The 21259-nt window shown below is 41.8% G+C and overlaps 1 protein-coding gene across 1 annotated transcript in view; it reads left to right on the top strand.

The window, feature by feature from the left end:
• Positions 1 to 21259, top strand: part of ASZ1 (ankyrin repeat, SAM and basic leucine zipper domain containing 1) — a 197167-nt gene that overhangs the window by 17431 nt on the left and 158477 nt on the right. The window contains exons 2-4 of the mRNA XM_075855045.1: positions 3692 to 3791; positions 14114 to 14236; positions 17562 to 17673. Coding sequence (XP_075711160.1) covers positions 3692 to 3791; positions 14114 to 14236; positions 17562 to 17673 — 335 coding nt within the window. The remainder of the gene's footprint in view (positions 1 to 3691; positions 3792 to 14113; positions 14237 to 17561; positions 17674 to 21259) is intronic.

Genomic DNA, 21259 nt, shown 5'->3' with positions numbered 1-21259 from the left:
GGGCCGGGAGAACGGCCGAAAATATGGCATGTCCCATTTTTTGACGTCCCGGTTTACCAGGCCGTCAAAAAAACGGTTGTGTGAATAGTCCCATTTGGGATCTATTGTTCCTACTGCGGCCGTGTGACGGACATTTTTTGAACGGCCGTCATATGGCTGGGAAACCCTGTTGTGTGAATATGGCCTTATCCTGAGGATAGGTCATCAATTTTTGTGGACTGGAAAACCCCTTTGACACCCCAAAAATGATTATTTTATGGAAAGCAGACCTCAAAGTATTAATTTAACGACATATCAAAGATTTGAAAATCTGCCGTGTTAAATGACTGCAGCATACAGATGAGTTTTGTAAAATCTCATCTACTTGTCATGTACTGTAATCCGAAACAGACTTTGCCTTTTCCTTCAGGAATTTTGAGGCAGATTTTTTTTCTGCCTGCAAAATACTCAGTGTACAGGCTGTCCGATCAAAGATCGTTATGTCCCATAGCCTACAACGCAAGTAATAAAAGTCAATGGGGTCGCGTTGCGACCTGCAAGTAACTGCGACACGACAGTTTGGATTTCTTGCAACTGTCGTGTCGTGGTAACTTGCGAGTTGCGACACAACCACATTGACGTTTATTACATGCAATGTAGGCTCCGGGACATAGCGTTCTTTGGCTGGTTGACCTGTGCCGTGCGTTGCCAAAGTCGCCGTGTAGCAGATAGACAAATTTATTTATAGAGAAAAATGTTATTGAAAAAAAAAGTGTTTTTTTTTTTTTTTTTTTTTTTTTTTTTAAACGTTACATTATTCTTCTCCCTCTCGCAGTCTGCCAGAGAGGGAGAAGATTCAACTGGTGATCGCTGTGACAGGCTGTCACAGCGATCACATGACCGGAGACCAATGGTCTCCCGGTGAAAGCTTCGTGTTATCAGCTGTCTCTAGACAGCTGTATCACGGAGCTCCTCATAGACGGCACGTAAGCGCTGCTGTTCGAAGCAATGTGATTGTTGTGACAGGTTGTCACAGCGATCACATGATCGTAGACCACGCTGAGTGGTCTCTGGTTAAAGTTCCATGATACAGCTGTCTAGAGACAGCTGTATCACTGAGCTAAAGCCCGCCGGTGAGCGGCAAACCTGCTAACTCTGCAGGACGTTTTGCAGAGTTAATTGCGGACCGCCCGGACATTTATAGTCCTTTGAGTGGTCCGGAAGAGGTTAAAAGGGAGCATTTCTAAGAGGAGTCCTCAAATGTACCGGATTGCAGAATTTATTGGTGTAAAGTTACGCCAGCCATGAGGTGGTATAAAGAGAAGTGTCTAAAATGTTTAGTACCTTTGCGATTTCAATTGGCGCAGTTTCTTCCTGTCTAGTATAGCTTTATTTTGTCTGAATTTATGGCGCTAAAAAAATCTGCCCACTGCGCTTTGGTGGAAAATAATCCATACCGTTACTATACTTTTGTATTCAGCAGCAGTATGAAAGTACCCCAAACAATCTGATTGAAAAACACAAGCAAACATAAGCTTGTGGCTGTCTTTTCCAGAAATCTGCAGTTGATCTCTTTGTAAGGTAGTTTTTCTTTCACCTAGTTTCCGTGGTGTGATCATTGTAGAATTCAGTGACCACCCTTCCCTTTTTTTTTTGTAGTTAAAGATTTTATATTTTGTCTTATCGTAGTTTAGGGAAGAAAGCTTTTTTTTTTTTTTTTATTATTATCCTTTATCTATCTACACATGGTGAGGTATGATTTATTAATGTCCACTACATGATTTGCAGCACTATTTGAGAGTTTGTGACTTTAGGCCTCATGCACACGACCGTGGTGTTTTTCTGGTCCGCAAATTCCAGGACCGTGTTCCGTGGAATGTCATCCGCAGTTCATCCGTATGTAATCCGCAGTTCATCCGTACGTAATCCGCAAAAATGCGGATGAAAAAAAAAAAAGGACTTTTAAACAGGATGCCAAAAGCTTGGTCAAACCCCCTTTAGAAGGTCACATGATCCGCAAATCCGCAAACTGCGGATGACACACGGCGGTGTATCCGCAATTTCCACGGGCCCATTGACTTCTATTGGCATGTCCGCACCGCATTTGCGGCCCATAATAAGACATGTCCGGAGTTTCTGCGGCACGGATGTGCGGACATGCGGAGAGCCGTGAAAACACGGATAGTGGGTATGGCCACATAGAAATGAATGGGTCCGCAATTAACCCGTGGATTTGCGGTTGAATTGCGGACGCAAAAACACGGTCGTGTGCATGAGGCCTTACTGATTAGCACTTTCTGCCATCGTGCCCAGTGCATTGTATCACAGCAATAAGGACACACACGGCGTAAACACTGCTGATATTCTGCTTCAGATTTCGTCGCAAAAAATCTACAGTGAATTACAGTAGCGGCAGAGTGGATGAGATTCGAACAAATTTCATCCACAAGCTGCGTAAAAAAATCAGCAGAGAAACCGTTCATAAATGGACCTGCAGTCAATAGTTCTGTGTTTTTTAAATCCGCAGCATGTACATTCATGCTGCGGAATCGCTACACTTCTGTTGCAGGTGTTTCCCATTGAATTCAATTGGGAAGTAAAAGTGCAACGAATAGGCAAATGTTTTGATTTTCCCGGCGGAAAAACTGATTCCGCATCAAAAATTGCAACTAAGAAATAAAAGAATGAATAAAAAGTTTATACTTACCCCCCGGGCGTAGTCATAGACACACATACCTCTGTTCTTCGTCTGGGCCAGCCTCGTGGAATGACGTCAATCACAGGCTGCAGTGGTTACAGGCACTGCAGCGTCATCCCAGGAAGCCGGGCTGCACCGAGAACAGAGGGACAACGCCCGGGTGGTAAGTATAAATTGTTTTTTTTGTTTTTTTCCTGCAGTGTTTCCGCAGCACACATTCTACCCGAAAAACTGCACCACAATTTGTACGTTTTTTTTTCTGGCGGAATTCCCTTCAAGCTCCAGGATGGATACGCTGTGTACCTTTTAATCAGCGTATCTGCCCTGTGTGAACTTTTACCCTAAATGTGTTTTCTATGCAACTACTGTTCATGCAAGTATGTAAAACACCAGATTGATACAGGAGGGCAGAAATGCTTAGATTTGGTGCACTTTACGCAGCTAGACTAATCTTGGAAGCGAAGTAGACAGGTACCGATTGTATATGGTCTTCAGGCCACTGTAAAGTCATCTGTCGAGTAGGACATCATTTTTCATGTATCTGCTCTGTTGCTCCTTTTGCCGTTCTGAATGTACCTGCATGAGGTGTATCGTAGAAGAACCCAGCATTTTTCAATGCCTCATAGGCGCATAACTGAACAACACCGTTGCATATTTATACTCTGTACCCCGCTCTGAGCCAGGTTGGACAGACTGTTTTCCTCGTTGGAATGCTGAGTAGTTTGCAAGTCAAAAGGAGAATTAAAGTAGGTGTGCTATTAGTAAGTAGCATTTCTCAAGATCCTTTAGGAAAGACTCTGCAATATTTATGTACCTCCTGCTAAAAATGAAAATGTCCCCTTGCTATGCAGTGATTATGTGCAATAATTGTGTATCTTTCTTCTGTAAGCTCAGCTGTTTGTGTTTCTGGAGCAGGAATTAGATGGATCGTCAGTTCAATAGACCCTCTTTCTAGCCCCATTCTAGTGTTTTAACAATTTCTACAGTAACTATAACTTTTAATTTTATTTATAGATACTGAATGCGAAGTTGGTCACTGAAAACAGTGAAGATTCTCTTAAGAGTGCTCTGACAACAGGAAATGTGAAGTTAGTCGAAGATCTCCTAGATTCGGGTGAGTAAAAATTATGCAGCATGACCTGAACCACATATCCATTCTAAAACCATGTTGGCTATTAAATGGCTTAGCCACTTTATAGTGACTTGAGATGAAAACGCATAGACTGCTATTTAAGTTACCAATAAATCTCTAGTCTTAATGTAAACAATGAAGATGTGCATTTTCCCCGTCCATGTAATGTAACAGAAGCAGTCTCGAGTGATATACATATAGGTGACTGCTTCACCTACACGGTACTATAGAATACCATGTCCAGTGCGTGTGCAGATACAGGCATCTTAAAAAAAAAAAAAAAACTCCCCATGACCAGAAAAATCCTTTAATACTGATGACCTATCTTTTGGATAGGTCATCAGTATATGATCGGTGGGGGTTAGACACACAGACCGCGCACCGATCAGCTGTTGTTGCAACCGGGGGTTATACAGTGTTCGGAGTCAGAAGCAGAAGGCTCCGACCACTGTATATTGGCCGTGTTGCAGTAAATAGGAGCAGAGCTGCAGTTACCCAACACTGCTTCAGCCGTAACAGCTGATCGGTCCGGGTGTCAGACCCCCACCGATCATATACTGATGACCTATCCTGTGAATAGGTCATCAGTATAAAAACACTGCCCCATGACCAGAAAACCCCTTTTAGGCATCTTGGTATCGCCGGCTGCTAGAAAGAAACTAATTAGTATGTAAACAAGCTTTCTAAGTTATTCTCTTGTACCTAAATTTATTTTAACCCCTTCCCTCTTTGGCCACTTTTGACCTTCCGGACAAGGCCTCATTTTTCAAATCTGACATGTTTCACTTTATGTGGTAATAACTCCGGAATGCTTTTACCTAGCCAAACAATTCTGAGACTGTTTTCTCGTGACACATTGGACTTTGTTAATAGCAAAATTTGCTCGATACATTCAGAATTTAAATGTATCTGCTTGTGGGACAGGCCGTTATACCACACAAAATTGTTGCTAATTAACATCCCCCATATGTCTACTTTAGATTGGCATTGTTTTTTTTGAACATCCTTTTATTTTTCTAGGACGTTACAAGGCTTTGAACTTTAGCACCAATTTCTCACATTTTCAAGAAAATTTCAAAAGGCTATTTTTACAGGGGCCAGTTCAGATGTGAAGTGGCTTTGAGGGCCTTTTATATTCGAAATCCCCAAAAAGTCACCCCAATTTAAAAACTTCACCCCTCAAAGTATTCAAAACCGCATTTAGAAAGTTTCTTAAAGAGGCTCTGTCACCAGATTCTCAAATCCCTATCTCCTATTGCATGTGATCGGCGCTGCAATGTAGATAACAGTAACGTTTTTGTTTGTCATTTTTGGCCAAGTTATGAGCTATTTTATATATATGAAAATGAGCTTTGAAATGGACAATTGGGCGTTTTTTTTTTCGTTATGTCCAACTGGGCGTCTATTGTGTTTTTAACTGGGCATGTTTACGTGTATGACGCTGACCAATCAGTGACCAGTCAGCGTCATACACTCCTCTCCATTTACACAGCATCGATGTGCAGCCACATACACAGAGATTAACATTAATCAAGTGTCCTGATAATGAATACACATGAAATCCAGCCTGGACGTCATGTGTATTCAGAATCCTGACACTTCTAAATCTTTTCTGTGAGATTTCCAGCAAGGGAAACGAAATCTCGTTTACCTCCGTAATCTCGCGAGATTACACGTGGCTTGCTGGAATCTCACAGAATTTGTAGGTATACCCTGATGCACTGTCGCACAGCTTATACATCTTCACGCCATACCTTGCCTCCTTACCTGGCAGGTACTTGCGGAATTGAACCCTCCCTTTAAAATGTACCAGGGACTCATCAATAGAAATACACTTCTCGGGGGTGTATGCTTGGGAAAACCGGGCACTGAAACGGTCTAATAGGGGTCTCCGTTTATACAAACGGTCAAAACTGGGGTCATCTCGAGGTGGGCACGGCTCATTATCAGTATAATGTAAGAAGCGAAGTATTGACTAATTTATTAATTTTTTTTAGGTTACAGTTCAGTTCTGAAGTTGCTTTGAGGGGCCCATATATTAGAAACCCCTATCAAACACCCCATTTTAGAAACTAGACCCCTCAAAGTATTAACAACCGCATTTAGAAAGTTTATGAACCCTTTAGGTATTTCACAGAAATTTAGAGCAGAGTAGAGGTGAAATGTACATTTTTTTTTTTTGTCAGAAAATCCTCTTTATACCATTTTATTTTTTTTATAACACAAAAAGTTTTATCAGAGAAACGCAACTTAATACGTATTGCCCAGATTCTGCAGTTTTGAGAAATATCCCACATGTGGCCCTAGTGCGGTAATGGACTGAAGCACCGGCCTCCGAAGCAAAGGCGCACCCAGTGGATTTTGAGCCCTCCTTTTTATTAGGCACCATGTCCAGTTTGAAGAGGTCTTGTGGAGCCAAAACAGTGGAAACCCCCCAAAAGTGACCCCATTTTGGAAACTAGACACCTTGAGGAATTCATTGTAGTTTTCTTGGGGTGCATGCGGCTTTTTGATCAGTTTTTATTCTATTTTTAGGTGGTGTGGTGACTAAAAAACAGCAATTCTACTATTGTTTTTTTATTTGATTTTTTTTTTACAGCGTTCACCGTGCGCTATAAATGACATATTCACTTTATTCTGCGGCGCGATTCGATTATGGCGATACCATATGTTTATAGGTTTTTTTTATGTCTTATGGCGTTTGCACAATAAAATACGTTTTGTAAAAAATCATTCACTTTTTGTGTTACCATGTTCTAAGAGCCAGAACGTTTTTATTTTTCCATCAATAAAGCCGTGCGAGGACTTATTTTTTGCGTAACGAACTGTAGTTTCGATCAGTACCATTTTTAGGTACATGTGACTTTTTGATCTCTTTTTATTCCATTTTTTGGGAGGTGAAGTGACCAAACAATTGTGATTGTGGTACGGTTTATTATTTTCTTTTACGGCGTTCACTGCGCGGGATAAATAACAAAATAATTTTGTAGTTCAGGCCGTTACGGACGCGGCGATACCAATTATGTATAGTTTATTTGTTTGTTTATATATTTTTATTAATAATAAAGGACTGATAAGGGAAAAGGGGGGATTTTTACTTACTTTTAAATCTTATATTTTCTTATTTTTACACAGCTTTTTTTCTACTTTATTACTTTGTCCCATTAGGGGACTTGAGGGCAGGAGGCCCTGATCGCTATTCTAATACACTGCACTACATGCGTAGTGCAGTGTATCAGAGCTGTCAGCTACTCACTGACAGCAAGCATAGTGGGTCCTGACTTCGTCAGGACCCACTAGGCTTCCGTCGATGGCATAGCCGGACGCCATTGTTTGGTGTCCGGTTGCCATAGTCACCATCGCCAGCCGCTATCGTATAGCAGGCTGGCGGTTGTAGCTTAACCCCTAAAAAGCCGTGATCGCTATTGAACACGGCTTTTCAGGGGTTAATCAGCGGGGACACAGCGATCGGTCCCCGCTGTAGGAGCTGTGACAGCTGCTGTACGAGACAGCAGCTGTCATAGCTCCTGTATGTGTCGGGAGGACGGCCGAAACAGCCGTTACTCCCGAGACGTACTATTAGGTCATGGAGCGCGAACGCTATGGTTACCATGACCTAATAGTACGTCCAGGAGCGGGAAGGGGTTAACCCTTTAGATATTTCACAGGAATTAAAGCAAATAATTTTTTTGCAGAAATTAATTTGTAATCCATTTTTTTTGTAACACAAAGTTTTACCAGAGAAATGCAACTCCATTTTTATTGCCCAGCTTCCGCAGTTTTAGGAAATATCCCACATGTGGCCCTAGCATGCTACTGGACTGAAGCACTGGCCTCCGAAGCAAAGGAGCACCTAGTGGATTTTGGGGCCTAATTTTTAATAGAATATATTTTGGGCACCATGTCAGTTTTGAAGGGCTCTTGCGGTGCCAAAACAGTGGAAATCCCACAAAAGTGACCCCATTTGGGAATCTACACACCTCAAGGAATTTATCTAGAAGTATAGTGAGCATTTTGACCACACAGGTTTTTTACAGAAATTATTGTAAGTAGGCCATGAAAATTAAAATCTAAATTTTTTTCAAAGAAAATGTAGGTTTAGCGATTTTTTTTTATTTTTTTTAATTTCCACAAAGACTAAAGGAGAAAAAGCCCGCAAAATTTGTAAAGCAATTTCTCCCGAGTAAAACAATACCCAACATGTGGTCATAGACTGCTGTTTGGACACACGGCAGGGCTCAGAAGTGAAAGGGCGCAATTTTGGCTTTTGGAGTTCAAATTTAGCAGGAATGATTTGCGGAGGCCATGTCAGGCCTCATTTACACGAACGTGATATACGTCCGTGCGACTCGCGTGCTTTTCACGCGGGTCGCACGGACCTATACAAGTCTATGGGGGCATGCAGACAGTCCGTGAGTTTTGCTCAGCGTGAGTGCGCTGAAGAAAACTCACGACATGTTCTAAAATTCTGCGTTTTTCGCGCATCACGCACCCATTGAAGTCAATGGGTGCGTGAAAACCACGAAGGTCGCACGGAAGCACTTCCGTGCGAACTGCGTGATTCGCGCAAGAGCTGTCAAACTGAATGTAAACAGAAAAGCACCACGTGCTTTTCTGTTTACAAACATCCAAACGGAGTGTCTTAGAGATGAGCGAACCGAACTTCACCGGGTTCGGCCGAACTCGTTTTGACCGAACCCGGCAGGAGACAGTCACTGTCCAGGGTGCTGAAAGAGTTAAACTGCTTCAGCTCCCTGGACAGTGACTTCCGATCACAATATACATGTGTGAAAAAAAAAAAAGAAGTTCTGACTTACCGATAACTCCCGGCTTCTTCCTCCAGTCTGACCTCCCGGGATGACAATTCAGTCCAAGTGACAGCTGCAGCCAATCACAGGCCAAGCACAGGCTGCAGCCAATCACAGGCTGCAGCGGTCACATGGACTGCCGCGTCATCCAGGGAGGTGGGGCCGGATGTTGAGAGGGATGCGTCACCAAGGCAACGGCCGGGAGACCGGACTGGAGGAAGCAGGACGTTCTTGGTAAGTATGAACGTCTTTTTTTTTTTTTCTTCACAGGTTGCTGTATATTGTGATCGGAATTCACTGTCGAGGGTGCTGAAAGAGTTACTGCCGATCAGTTAACTCTTTCAGCACCATGGACCGTGACTGACGTCGACTAGCCTCATCTCTATGATGGCGGCTGCGCGAAAATCACGCAGCCGCGCATCATACACTGATGACACACAGAGCTGTCAAGTGCCTTTTGCGCACGCAAAACGCTGCGTTTTTTTGCGTGCGCAAAACGCACACACTCGTGTAAATGAGGCCTCACATTTACAAAGCCCCTGAGGGGACAAAACAGTGGAAACCCCCCACAAGTGACCCTATTTTGGAAACTACACCCATTGAGAAAATTATCTAGGGGTATAGAGAGCGTTTTGACCCCACAGGTTTTTTGCAGAAATTATTGGAAGTAGGCCCTGAAAATGAAAATCTACATTTTGTCAAAGAAAATTTAGGTTTAGCTAATTTTTTTTTCTCATTTCCACAAGGACGAAAGGAGAAAAAGCGCCGCAAAATCTGTAACGCAATTTCTCCCGAGTAAAACAATACCTCACATTTGGTCTTAAACGGCTGTTTGGAAACACGGCAGGACTTAGAAGGAAAAGAGCGCCATTTGGCTTTTGGCGATCACATTTAGCAGGAATGGTTTGCGTAGGCCATGTCACATTTGCAAAGCACCTGAGGGACCAAAACAATGAAAACGCCCAAAAAAGTGACCTCATTTAGGAAACTACACCCCTTGGGGAATTCATCTAGGGGTGTAGTGAGCATTTTGACCCCACAGGTGTTTCATAGAATTTATTAGAATTGGGCAGTGAAAATAAAAACAATCCTTTTTCTTCAATAAGATGTAGCTTTAGCTCAAAATGTCTTAACTAATAAAGGGCAAAAACAACCCCAACATTTGTAAAGAAATTTCTCCAGAGTACGGCAATTTGTGTGCACTCGATGTTGCAGAGTGAAAATGGGAATTTTTCCATATATATGCCAATATGTGGTGCCCAGCTTGTGCCACCATATCAAGACTGCTTTCTATTATTTTGCGGTGTTTTCCGGTATTAGAAACACCATACATGTCGCCCTAATCTTTTGCCTGGACATTTAACAGGGTTCAGGAGTGAAAGAGTATCATGTAAAATTGAGGCCTAATTTGGCGATTTACAAAGTATTGGTTCACAATTGCAGGGCTCAGATGTGAGATAATAAAAAGAAACCCCTGAGAAGTGACCCCATTTTGGAATCTACACCCCTCAAGGCATTTATTAAGGGGTGCAGTGAGCATTTTCACCCTACAGGTCTTTTCCATAAATGATTGCGCTGCGGATGGTGCAAATTACAAATTTTATATTTTTCCCTAGATATGCCATTTCAGTGGCAAATATGTCGTGCCCAGCTTGTGCCACTGGAGACACAAACCCCAAAAATTGTTAAAAGGGTTCTCTCGGTTATGGTGATGCCATATATGTGGAAGTAAGCTGCTGTTTTGGCATGCTGTAGGGTTCAGAAGGGAGGGAGCGCCATTTGGCTTTTGGAGGGCGGATTTTGCTTGGTAGTAGTTTTGTTTGAGTATTGCTGGTGTTTCCGTTTATAATGTGGTGGCATATGTAAGCTGGGCAGACTATATCCGGGGCATAGTCAGGTGGTATAATAATGGAGTAAAAAAACAATAAAATAATCCATAGATGTGTGTTACGCTTTGGAGCAATCCTTTCTGCACAGGCCAGAGTCGCACTGATAAATGGTGTCCTTTCTTATCTCCCTTTTGGTCCACACTCCGCACCTTTGCAGTTTGGGGAATTTTGCTAGGAAAGTGTTGTCCTGGTATAATAAGGGCACCGTCGCTTCCAGCGGATATGTTAGGGCCCTACACTTCCTGGTTCCCTAATTTCAGGACCTTGATAAATCGCCTCTTGAAACAGAAGAAATGTTCCCCTCGGACCTGCAAAACTGCATATTTTTTATTTTCTGACCTATTGGAGCCTTAACTAATTTTATTTTTCCATAGACTTAGAGGTTTGAGGGCTGTAGTTATTACCGGTACCATTTCGGGGGAAAACTTTCGACTTTTTGATAATTTTTTATCCTATTTTTTGGGAGGCCAGGTAATCAAAAAAACGCAATTCTGTCATAGTTTTTTAAAATAAAATTTATACAGCGTTCACCATGCGGGTCAGTCCCGTTCCGGCGATACCTAATTTATAGCACTTTTTATGTGGTTAACGGCAGGGATCGGAGCTAGCTCCGGTTTCTGCAATTACAGGTGGATATCAGCTGTAACATACAGCTGACATCCACCGCTGATGACGCCGGCCCAGCTCCTGAGCCGGCGTCATCTTGCTGGCGGCTGCGGACCGCCGTTCAGGGCCTGCCGCCGGGCGGATCCTGAACGGCTTCCGTGTTAGGTAGACCAGGAGGCCAGTATTAGGCCTCCAGTTGCCATTGCAGCCACCGGAACCCCCGGCAATTTCATTGCTGGGGTTCCGATGAGCTGCAAACACCTTAAATGCAGCGATCGCGTTTGAGCGCTGCATTTCAGTGGTTAAAGGCGGACATCAAAGCTAACTTCAGTCCCCGCCATTACAGCCGGATGTCAGCTGTAAGATACCGCTGACATCCGGCGATGATGGCATAGGCTCAGCTTCTGAGCCAGTGCCAAGCATTTGGCGTATGGATGCGGCAAAATGCGGGAAGCATTAGCTTTCCATGACTTATCCATACGGCAAATGTCGGGAAGGGGTTAATGTGACCAACTAATTTAATATCATATTTACAATACTGATCTAGGGATATGGTGTTGCCACTCCCCCACAAACTTTTGAATGTGGCCCCTTCTCATAATATATTGTGCGCCCAACGTTTGAGATCATAAAAATAATTTTTTAATATTTTTTTTTTTTTAAAGCTGGGAATGTAGTTTTATTAAACAGTTTTGCTGCCAAGGGGTTTTTGGACTATTTTTTTGTTTTTTCCACAATTATAACATATACAAATAATGTTTGTGTTATCTGCTTACTGAATAGTGAGATGATAGAAGTCTTTGTAAGGCTTCGTTCACATCTGCGTCAGGGCTCTATTCTGAGGTTCTGTCTGAGCTTTCCGTCAGAATGCAGCCCTGACTGAAACAAACGGAAACCATGGGTCTCCGTTTCCATCACCATTGATTTCAATGACAGATCGGGTGCCAATGGTTTCCGTTTGTCTCAGTTGTGTAAGAGTTCCGTCGTTTTGATGGAATCCATACTGTAGTCGACTACAAGGCTGATATGCGGCTTTAGTCATGGCCTTTGCTGTGGATTTGCGATTTCCAAAACAGAATGGGCATACGGTACACTTCTCATTTCTAGCACGGAATACGTGAAATGTACTAGGGCTGGGCGATTATGGCCTAAATTAAAATCCTGATTAATTGAACATGTAACCTCGATTACGATTAATAAATTATTTTTAGGCCACACCCCTATTTGCATGCCACGCCATTAAATGAATATAGATCTCCTAAGCCTGCTGTATACTACTGTATATAATATACCCCGTGATACTACCGCTCACACAGTATAATTCTCCCATAGCTGCCCCCACGCAGTATAATACCCACACACAGCCCCAATGGTGCCTAATAAAAATAATAAGATACACTCACCTAACCCCTGTTCCAACGACGAGTGGAGGAGATCCCTATTCTCCTCCAGTCTTTGTGGCTTGGCGCATATTTTCAGATTCCGCTGGACTTCTGCCATATACCGGCATTTCAGGTCAATGGTGTCCTCAATGCCCATCCCATTTACTTCTTGTTTACCCTCAATGCCCACAAGCCACGACGAGCAGACAGTGCCCCAATGGTATATACACGGATGATGGGGTTAAATACAGGGATGATGGCAGGCTTGTGTGTGTGTGTGTGTATGTATATATATATATATATATATATATATATATATATATATATATATATATATATATATATATAGGGACCCCTGTATGTTACCCCCATCATTCCTGTGTATAACCGTAATCATCCCTGTATATAACTCCTGTCATCCCTGCATACAGGGTTGATGGGGTAATATGCAGGGATGATGAGGGTTATATACAGGGCTGATGGCTGCTATACACGGTGATGATGGGGGTAATATACATGATCCCTGTATATTGCACAATCAACACCGCATATAATGGTGGGCATTGCCCGCTCGCCATAACGCGCGGTTATTGAGGGTGAACAAAGTAAATAGTGCAGGCATTGAAGACTCCGTGGACCAATAGGATGCCTGAAACGCCAATATATGGCAGAAGTCCAGCGCAGACAGGCGCAAAGCAATGACGTCATCGCGCCTGTTCAGACTGACCACTCACTATTCTACTATAGGATTCAACTGTATCTGCGTCCTGAGAATGCAGATACAGTTGAAACTGAGAGAAAAAAAAAAAACACGAAATGCGAAAGATTACCTCGGTTATCTGCGCTGAATTTTTTTTTTTTTTTTTTTTTTTACGATTTAGTTTCCCAGCCCTATAATTTACTCTAAATTGTTGCAAATTATTGGTTCTGAATCCGCAACGAACATCTGTGACAGATCTACGACATACCCTTAGGCTATGTTATCGCAGGTCGGATTTGCAATAGAAATCCGATGCTTTTCTTGGATAGCAGTTTTGTCGCGCGGCGGAAAGGCCCCATTCAATGGGGCTAATCTGCACGCCGCATTTATAAGTGCCACGTAATTTTTGTCAAAATTTGTGCAATGTCTGTACAGACACTTGCATTCCCATTGAGAACAATGAGTCTCATTTTGGCGTGTGAACGGGCCTTACAGTACAGTTATCAGAACTTTGTCTTGAACCACCCCAGCACTTGTGTGTCCATCACGTGACCCAGGACAGATCTTTATTACCTGGAAGTAAACCATGTTCCCACTGAATAAAGGCAAGCAGAGGTCTTTAAACCCGTAAGGAATTGATACTGACCGGATATTGGGGAAATTGCATAACTTTTTATTACACTATGCACAACCGTTATTTGCCGAGACCAGTATAGTCATCGAGATAGAATCTAAAGAGAATGATTGACAGGCAAGACTTGCAAATCAACTTGTTTCTTCCACATTTTGCCCCTATATTGGAGGAGTTCAGGCTATTGCTACATTTTTGTATACCTCAGAAGGTATTAATAAATCTATCTCACCGTGTTATTTCGATGTGATTGTGATCTGTTAACATTTTGAATTCTGCTTGCCTTAGGAATAAATGTTGAATGTTGCTTCCATTTTGGCTGGACTCCTTTGATGTATGCTGCTAGTGTTGGGAATTTGGAAATCGTACGTGTTCTTCTGGATAGGGGAGCTAATGCAAACTTTGAAAGAGGTATGTATAGTGACCTACTTAATAACTTGCTGCTTGTTTTTATATTGAGTACTGTATATAAGTTCTACATGTTGCATGTTCATCACAGTACTATTAGTTAACCCCTTCCCTCTTTGGGCACTTTTGACCTTCCTGACAGAGCCTCATTTTTCAAATCTGACATGTTTCACTTTATGTGGTAATAACTCCGCAATGCTTTTACCTATCCATGCGGTATCTGAGATTGTTTTCTCGTGACACATTGGACTTTGTTACTGGCAAAATTTGCCCGATACATTCAGTATTTAATTGTGAAAAACACCAAAATTTAGCGAAAAATTGCAAAAATTAGCATTTTTCTCAATTTAAATGTATCTGCTTGTAAGACAGGCAGTTATACCACACAAAAATGTTGCTAACTAACATCCCCCATATGTCTACTTTAGATTAGCAGCGTTTTTTGAACGTCATTTTTATTTTTTAGGACGTTACAAGGCTTAGAACTTTAGCAGCAATTACTCACATTTTCAAGAAAATGTCAAAATGCTATTTTTACAGGGGCCAGTTCAGTTGTGAAGTGGCTTTGAGGTCTTTAGATATTAGAAACCCCCAATAAGTCACCCCATTTTAAAAACTGCACCCCTCAAAGTATTCAAAACAGCATTTAGAACGTTTCTTAACCCTTTAGACGTTTCACAGGAATTAAAGCAAAGTAGAGGTGATATTTACAAATTTCATTTTTTTTTTTTTTTGCAGAAATTCATTTTTAATCTTTTTTTTTTTTTTTTTTTTTTTTTTTTTTTTTTTTTGTAACACAGAAGGTTTTACCAGAGAAACGCAACTCAATATTTGTTGCCCAGGTTCTGCAGATTTAGGAAATATCCCACATGTGGCCCTGGTGTGCTTATGGACTGAAGCACCGGCCTCAGAAGTAAAGGAGTACCTAGTGGATTTTGGGGCCTCCTTTTTATTAGAATTAATTTTAGGCACCATGTCAAGTTTGCAGGGCTCTTGCGGTGCCAAAACACTGGAAACCCCCCACAAGTTGCACTATTTTGGAAACTACACCCCACTGCTACCCTAACTCCCTACCTACTAGCTACACCTAACTACTATTATATTTTAAATTTTATATTGTATTAGAAAAGAAAAACCTGCGCTAGAAAATATGCTGATCAGTGATGTGCGTCACTGATCAGCACGCAGCGCAGGACGCACACTATGGAAAGGTGCGGGTGAAAAAAAGACCTAAAAAAAACCTGCGTAAAAAAATTATCACAGATGCTGATAACTAATCAGCAGTCTGTAGCCGCAGGGTGCACACAGATAGATGGTGCAAATTTATAATTGGAAAAAAATTACAAAAATAAGCGGTCACAGGACCCACACAGGTAATTGGTGTGGGTGAAAAAAAGGCACAAATAGAGTCTGCGGGAAAAAAAAACAGCGGATGCTGATCAGTGATGGCGGTCACTAACCAGCACTTCGTGGCCGCAGGGCGCACACAGGGAGATGGTGCAAATAAAATAAAAAAATATCCTGCGCCAAAAATTGAGCACAGATGCTGATCAGTGATGGTGGTCACTGATCAGCTCTCAGTGGGCACAGGACTCGGACAGGGAGGGGGTGGGGTAGATTGGGACAGGGAGGGGGTGGATTGGGACATGCACAGGCCCAAGGGCAGGGACAGGCCCAAGGACAGGGCCAAAAAAATCTGTCTGATCACAAAAAAAATAAAAAAAAAGGTGATCAGACAGAAGCAGCAAAAGGGCTTTCTTATTATTTACACAGTAGTGCAGGACGCACTACAAATACCAACAAATCCGCAGCAGACACTCAACCGCTCTGCACGCTGCCTCAAACTGGAATGGCGGCGTGCAGAGTAGTGTCGATGTTCACAACACTGCCTGGTTCACTGATTGGTCGGTCTGTAATTACCGACCAATCAGATCGCTCCTAGAGATGACATCACTGCCACCTCCCTAGGTGACGTTGGGGGCGATGGGTGTTGTCTTAGATAGCACCAATCGCCACTGTCTAACTGTGCCCTGTGACTCAAAGGCGCAGTTTTAACAAAAATCCTTGCTATTGGCCGGTCAGAATTGACTGGCCAATAGCAGCGATCGCCGATGCGGGGGGCCAAAACGGCACCCTGGGCGAGTAGTAGAGATGGCCTGCTATCATGGACAGCAGCCATCTTTACTTTGTCACTGTGCAATTAGCACCGATGACCGTTTCCCGTTGCGCAGTACCTATACGGCGCTTTGCGGGAAGCACCTCCCGACAGCGCCGTATATATACGGCGGATGTCGGGAAGGGGTTAAAATATTAGAAAGCTCTGCCTGGAAAAATCAGCTCCGGTTTTTTTAAGTGGTCTTGCACCACATGCGTTTTTTGCCACGTTTTTTTTAAAGCTATATTTTCAACAGAAAGATGGAATATCCTCGAGTGTTTTTTGGCAAAAAACGCGTTATGGGGTATTTGAGGCTTTTTTTTTTTTTTTTTTTTTTTCTTGCTCGTGGTAAAAAAAACGCCTCAATGGGAGTCAATTTCGGCCTTTTTTTGCTTTTTTGGAAATTTTGCTGTGGACAATCAGGAATTGGAAGGCCTTTTAGGCTGTGTTCACACTAAAGTTTTTGGAAGGAGGAAAATACTTGTCGAGGTGTTCTTTTACCCTTTCTAACTGATTTGAAATGGGGTTTTGGAGATGGAAACCGCCTCGATCGGTCATGTTGCTTCTTTTTACCGCGACGCGTTTTTTTTGCTCGCGGTAAAAAAACTTGTCCAACTCCCATTGAAATCAATGGGAGGCATTTTCGGGCGGTTTTTGACGAGTTCTGCGGAGCGGTTTCCGCGCCAAAAAACTCTGTGTGAACAGGGACTTGGGGCCTGTTCACATCAGCGCTGGCTTCCATTCAGGATTTCCCTTAATCTGTTCCGTGAAATCAATGGTGATGCAAACGGAAACTATTCTTTCCGTTCATCTGTTCCTCTGATGGAACTAGCGCTGATGTCAACAGGCCCTTAGCCTTGAATGGTTAATGTAGACTTTTCGAATATGAAATCTGAAATATTTTATTAACCTGTCTAGTTGAATCTATTAACAAATCCTACATATTCCCTGAGATTTTAAGGGGTAGCAATTTTAGTTTTTAAACCGTATGTAGCTGTAATATTCCATATGCTTTATGGGTGTGAAGATTTCCTAAATCTGGACATCCCCTTAGTAGTACAGCTTTATTATTTGAAGTAATTTTAATTATTTTAACGAATTAAAGTGCATCACAATTGAGAGTTGTGAACACTTGTATAAAATGTTGTATTTGCACTTTTCTTTTTCTGCTAGATAAATTTACTGTACTTATGTCTGCATGTACGTCGCATGCACTTGAGGAAAATATTGTGAAGTGTGTAGAATTGCTTCTTTCAAGAAATGTTGACCCAAACGTGTGCTGCAGGTAAGGGCTTGCAATTGTAGTATGTAGTTACTAAATTGTAGTATGCAAAGTACTATTTTATTATGTTTAGCTTTTAACCCCCTTCCCGCTGCGGCCACTTTTGACCTTCCTGACAGCCTTATTTTTTAAAATCTGACATATCTGACTTTATGTGATAACTTTTACCTATCCATGCGATTCTGAGATTTTCTCATGACACATTGGACTTTATGTTACTGGTAAAATTTGGTCGATAAATTCAGTATTTTATTGTAAAAAGCACAAATTTTGTGAAAAATTTAAAAAATTAGCATTTTTATCAATTTGAATGTTTCTGCGTGTAAGACAAATAGTTATACCACACAAAATAGTTGCTAATTAACATTTCCCGTATGTCTACTTTAGATTGGCATCGTTTTTTGAACATCCTTTTATTATTCTAGGACGTTACAAGGCTTACAATTTTAGCAGAAATTTCTCATTTTCAAGGAAATTTCAAAAGGCTATTTTTTGTGAAAATTAAAATCTACATTTTTTTTCTAATAAATTTTGAGCTTAAACTAAATTTTTTTTCATTTTTACAAGGACTACAGGAAAAATTTTAATTTCTCCTGAGTAAGGCAATACCCCATATTGATTTATAATCTGCTATTTGGACACACAGCAAGGCTCTGAAGGGGAGCTGCGCAATTTGGATTTTGGAGTGGAAGTTTTACAAGATTAGTTTTCGGACACCGTGTTGCATTGAGCTAAGGTACCAGTATAGTGGAAACCCCTGAAAAATTACACCATTTTGGAAACTACATCCCTCAAGGAATTCATCTAGAGATATTGAGAGCATTTCAACCCTGCAAGTATTTTGCAGAAATTAGTGCACAGTGGATGTTGCAGGTTGAAAATTGCAATTTTTCCACAGATATGCCATTTCAGGCCTCATGCACACGGCCGTGCCCGTAATCACGGGCCACGATTGTGGGCACAGCCAACAGTTGTGGACAGCCGCCAGGATTTTTGGCCCGTGCTCCCGTACAAAGTATGGGAGCATAGCCGTAAAACGCAAAAGACAGGACATGTTCTATCTTTTGGGGTATAGTTTTACGGCATGGACACCTATCCGTAGCAATACGGAAAGGTGTCCGCGGCCAATAGTACTGAATGGGTCTGTATTTGTGGACCATATTTTTACGGTCATGTGCACGGGGCCTTCGTGCCTAATATGTTGTGCCCAGCTTGTGCCACTGGAGACATACACCACATAAATTAAGCGGGTTCTCCAGAGTACAGTAATACCCCATATGTGCTTATAAACTGCTGTTTGGGCACACTGCAAGGCTCAGAAGGACTTTTGACTTTTGCAGCGCAGATTTAGCTTGGTAGTAGTTTTGTTTGGTGTTTTACTGCTATTTCAGCTTATAATGTGGGTTACTAAATAAGCTGGGTGGAGTGTATCAGGGCATATTTAAGCTAGGCGGAGTGCATCAGGGCATGATAGGATGATGTAATGATGGGTTGAATGAATAATAAAATTAATAATCCATGGATTGGTGTGGTACGCTTTGAACCAATCCTTTATGCACAGGCCAGGTTTTTTGGGTATTATACTAAATATCTGCGCTCCAGTATTGCCTAATATTTGACTTCTGCACTAGACCTATAAGCAGCACAAGACCCTAAAGTGTCCTCCGCTGCATCTGCGGGGGTCCACCTGTGGGGTCTAGCAAATGATGTGGGGGTTTTAGTGATAATCTACTGATTCTAAAAAATTACTCTGGGCCATCATTTAGCATCACTGCGTTCTGAGAGTCATAACATTTTATTTTTCCGTTGACGGAGCTGTGTTAGGGCTTGGTTTTTGTGGAACGACCTGTAATTGTTATTGGTTTCACTTTGGGGTAGATGCGTTTTTTGTTTTTTTTTAGCACTATTTATGAATTTTTTTTTTTTTGGGAAGCGAGGAAACCAAAAATGCAGCAATTCTAGCACTGTTTTTTTTTTTTTTTTTGTGTTTTTTTTTGTTTTTTACAGCGTTCACCGTGCAATATAAACAACATGTTGTGACATGTCACATACCTTAATCCAAGCAATTAAGAGAAACAATGGATATTCCAGAAAAAGATCAACCCCATACCATTCAGGATGAAATGTACGGGGGGGCCTTAAGGAAAAGAAAACAAAGGTTTTCCGAGTGAATGTAAATCTCATGAAAATCATTATGGCGGAATGGGAAGACTCTGAAAAGAGACTTTTCATTTTAGGACTTATTTTTGATTCAGAAGACACAAAACCTTGGGATGAGGTCCCAAAAGTGGACGTCTCGGTGGCAAGCGTTGCTAAAAAGACCGCAGTTCCCTTCAAAGACTCCTCTCCGTTTAAGAATCCCATGGACTGAAAAGCAGATGAACTGCTGAAAAAAGCCTGGGAAACTTCATCTGTCTTAAAGAGACTCTGTCACCACATTATAAGTGCCCTATCTCCTACATAAGGAGATGGGCGCTGTAATGTAGGTGACAGTAATGCTTTTTATTTTAAAAAAAGATCTTTTTTTCACAACGTTAGGAGCGATTTTGGTTTATGCTAATGAGCTTTCTTAATGCCCAAGTGGGCGTACTTTTACTTTCGACCAAGTGGGCGTTGTACAGAGGAGTGCATGACGCTGACCAATCGGCCTCATGCACTCCTCTCCATTAATTTACACTGCACTAGCGATATAGTTCTATCACTATGTGCAGCTACATTCACAAACCCTAACATTACTACAGTGTCCTGATAATGACTAGAACTCTATTTTGTACCCCTCTTTGATAATTTGTAGAACCCAAAGGTTCTAGGTTATTTTGGTCCACTTGGTATACAAGTGTAGGAGTCCTCCTCCTACACTTCTGGCATCATTGTTATGTGGGCTGGAAAGAATGGTGTTGAGATGGAACCCACGACCTCTTCCCCCTTTTGGGTAACTCCAGTGACCTGACTTCCCTTTACCTCTATAGTTTGGTTGTTGATGAAACCTACAAAATTGAGGAGTCTTTTTTTTGTTTTTCCTTCTGGAAACCCTTTCTTTCTATCTGTTGCGCTTCAAACATATTATCCAGGAGAGGTCCAAACATCAAAGATCCTGTCAAGGAAATGGAACAAAGGTTGCTTTTTGATTTGGTGTCCCCTGACCACATCTTGAACCACAATGCTCATCTAGCAGCGTTAGAAAGAGCCCCATCCTTGGTGGCAAATCTGACCAATTTGTCTGAAGCGTCAGCCAAAATTCCTGTCATCATTTTTAGTAAAAGAAGAGATTCCAATATATCTTCTCTAGAAGTTTTCATCATTAAATGGGCCTAGAGTTGGTTTAACGAACTAAACATTGATCTTGCGATAGACGTCGCAACGATGTTAGTAGAAGTTAAAGAGGCTCTGTCACCACATTATAAGTGTCCTATCTCCTACATAAGGAGATGGGCGCTGTAATGTAGGTGACAGTAATGCTTTTTATTTAAAAAAAAGATCTTTTTTTCACAACGTTAGGAGAGATTTTGGTTTATGCTAATGAGCTTTCTTAATGCCCAAGTGGGCGTACTTTTACTTTCGACCAAGTGGGCGTTGTACAGAGGAGTGC

This window comes from Rhinoderma darwinii, chromosome 3, assembly GCF_050947455.1.
Source record: "Rhinoderma darwinii isolate aRhiDar2 chromosome 3, aRhiDar2.hap1, whole genome shotgun sequence".
NCBI classification, from domain to species: domain Eukaryota; kingdom Metazoa; phylum Chordata; class Amphibia; order Anura; family Rhinodermatidae; genus Rhinoderma; species Rhinoderma darwinii.
Note: the sequence above shows the minus strand (reverse complement) of the source record. Positions and strands in the feature narration are given on the sequence as shown.